Here is a 3,251-nt window from a genome sequence, read left to right as displayed (position 1 = left end):
AGAGGATACACTTTCATCAGTGAAGCTAGGTGATCTACAATTCTGGAATGGATTTCTTAAAAGTAGCTTTCTATTTGTTAGCAAATGTTTTCAATCCTGGACCACATCCATTCCAGGTTTGCTGGATCACCCAGCTTCACTGATAATAGTGTATCCTCTCCAGCCTTTGAGAGCTTTATTGAAAAAGGCCCCATGGGTTGCTCAGGTCAACAAGCTTATGAGACTGGAAGAACTCAGAGCCATGGATGACAACAACAATGAGGCATATAACTCCCAATGGTCAATATGGTTGATTTACCAATAGAATAGATCACATGCTCCTCTTTTACGTTACCAATCCCTGGTGCACCCCACTAGCCCCTCTATCATCCCTAGTCCTCCCCCCCCCCCCTTGTTGTTTATTGTTGGATGTAAAATTTTCTTTTCATTTTTCTCTTTTTCTGGCTGTACAGCTTGTATTTAAACTTTAAAATGCAAATAAAAACAGATTTACTTTACAGATTTACTAAGAAGAACCAGCACGGTGAGTGGGATTCTGCCAATACAGAATGATGGGAAAAGACTAAGGTTTGAAATAGCAAACTGATTCTGCACAAGGCATTAACAGCTGTAACCTAAGATAAAGGATGATTTGGAGATAGCAAACGCTGGTAATGTGCTACCAAGCATTTTTAAGCACTGGAATGATGGAAGAAAAATGTAGCTGATCTAAAGCTAATGGCTAAGTCTCATAAAAGCTTGTTACTTTTTTCATTGTTTGCAATCATGAAATTGTGTAAATTGTGTATTTTCATTAAAAAATACCTTGTTATTTTACCAGTCTGTATTCAAGCACTTTTTGTTATAAGGTAATCATTGACTCCCAAGTTTGCTCCACCCTGTCACCCTGATAGATCAGCACCTGGTGGATAGAACCAGGATAGGGTTTATGTCTACAAAAACCATAATAGTATACTGCATCAGCAATTAAAATACAGACAGTCCTGAAATCGGCTTATGAGAATGTGATCAAGTGGAAATATGGTGGTGGAATACTGTTTGCCATATGATTGTCTCCATATTCTATAGGAGAAAACTCCTGGCTGAAGTTTGGGAGTTGATGGACTGATAGCTACCCGTCTATGAACCAGAACTTGGTAACACTAATTAGGATCTGCTATCCTTATAAAACATTTTGGATGCCATAGGTGGAAAATGAGAGAGTTCACCTCGTATCTACACATTGGAACTTTTAGAACTTTAGAATTCTTTTAGATGCATTTAAAGTGCATCTAGGAATGCATCATAGTTTATTACCATGCATAATATGCTACAAACAATGATTAACAATTTGTATTCATTAAAAAAAGTTCTAGCCTTTTCCTGACTTTTTCTAGCTACATTGCTGTAACAATGTTCATCTTGGTCTTCACTTAGACTTGGTTCTAAGTGAAGTTGAATTGATCCTGTAAAGTACTATAATGCCTTACAAATCCTAGTTCCTTTTTTGGTCTGACTCCTGTTATTATCTTTGTAAACCAAACAAAAACTATTTTTAAAAAAGTTTTATTTGTGTCAGTGTAAAAAAATCTCATGCCAACTTGAACAGGAAATCTTAGTGAATCCTTCAGCACATGTTTCTTAACCTTCAGCTGTCTGGTTGAACAGGTGTGAAACCACAATAGTCCAGTTATGTCCTTCCTAAGAGTGGAATGGAAGACACAGAGACCGTCCCCCTCACAGGAACTCTACAGACTTGTAACCAGAGAGCAGGAGCCAAGAGAGCTGCGTGGAAATGGATTTCACTGTCATACATTTTATTCTCCTTATTACAGGTACTTTGATTTTTATGTATGTGGGGGTGCCAAGTTTTGGTGTAAATTGTTGACAAGTTTTTTTTTTTTCTATTAGCAATGTCTGTTTCATATGGTCACTGACACACCTGTCTAAGAATTTTAGGCATCTTTGCATTACATGCAATTGTTTTGGAGTGTCTCATTTGGTTAGTGCATGGAATAGTACATTTATATATTGTGCACAACCTCATCTATATCAAGTCAGAGTAACTATTTATGTTGCTTTATGCAGTTTTCTGTTTGCTGTATAGTTCATATTGAAAACTTTGAGTTTATTCATATCTAGTTTAGGGTGTGTTCAGGAAATATAGTTTTTATCACAATTTAAATATACTAAAATGTGTACCTGGAAGATAAAATGTCTTTCTGGCTCTTTATTGCCCCAGTGCAGCAAGGGAAAATTAAAATAGGATTGTGACTGATAATTGTGAAAAAATTGTACTTCTATTAAGTTTCACACGTTTAGACTGTATTTAGAAATGAGGTTTTGTTTTTGAGGAGATGCTCATATTTAGAGTTCTATCTTCATTAACAATAATAAATTCCATCATGGAACATAATCCAGAGATATAGGATGTCCTATGGGTGGAGCAAGCATTTAAAAAAAAAGTCTCAAAATAAATTGCCAGCAAAACACCAGTTGTAGATTTGTAACACAAATCAAGCAGTAACACATGAAAAAAAAATAATTGAAATATTCTATGGATCCTATGACTAAAAGAAGGACTAGCACTGGCTGTACAAGTCCATAAATCATAATTCAGATGTATGTTAACAATAACAGATTCTCTTTCCAGCATTGTGGTCTGTGAGTACACCATTGAAAATTTTGTTCAATAAGTGCAAAAAACATACCTGTCATACCTTATCAGATACACGTTCTGTGTACTTTCAGACTATAATTACCTATCATAGTTCCTCTCTGGACTCTAAAACATGATTGTTGTCTAATTTCTGTATACTGAGTGGGTCTGAGTGAGGAATTTAGTAAAATACTGGACATGGCTGACATCACTCATTCCACAAAATTATTGTGTGTTGTCAGCCCACAGCAAGGCCTTGGTGATTGTTTATTTTTTATCAAAATTCATTTTAACTTTGTTTCACCTCATTCGACTATTCGTTTTTGACCTTATTTATACTTTGAAAGTGAAGAAGCTCTACTCCTTTAGTAAATCTACCCTACTGGTTCCTGTAAGCATTATCACTTCTCCTTTTTTATTTTGTGTGTCCTTAAAAATATAAGAAATTGCCTGATGGTTCTAGCACATTTTAACCTTTTCTAAAATCTTTTTTGATGTTGAGTTATTGTCACAAATGGAAATCTATATTAGACGTTTTGTAATGCGGAAAGGATATTCTTGACTGGCAGATGCAGGTGAGAGGAAGCAATGAGTATTTTTAGCTACATAACTG

At 35.5% G+C, this 3,251-nt stretch overlaps 1 protein-coding gene across 1 annotated transcript in view; it reads left to right on the top strand.

Moving 5' to 3' along the window:
* LOC140335611 (acetylcholine receptor subunit alpha-1-A-like) overlaps positions 1-3,251 on the top strand; it is a gene marked incomplete in the record, with an annotated part of 13,570 nt that overhangs the window by 711 nt on the left and 9,608 nt on the right. The window contains 2 exon segments of the mRNA XM_072418365.1: positions 1,069-1,136; positions 1,648-1,814. Coding sequence (XP_072274466.1) covers positions 1,775-1,814 — 40 coding nt within the window.

Source organism: Pyxicephalus adspersus, chromosome 7 (genome assembly GCF_032062135.1).
Source record: "Pyxicephalus adspersus chromosome 7, UCB_Pads_2.0, whole genome shotgun sequence".
Classification (NCBI taxonomy): domain Eukaryota; kingdom Metazoa; phylum Chordata; class Amphibia; order Anura; family Pyxicephalidae; genus Pyxicephalus; species Pyxicephalus adspersus.
The sequence above is the reverse complement of the archived record's forward strand: the minus strand, read 5'-3'. Positions and strand labels throughout refer to the sequence as shown.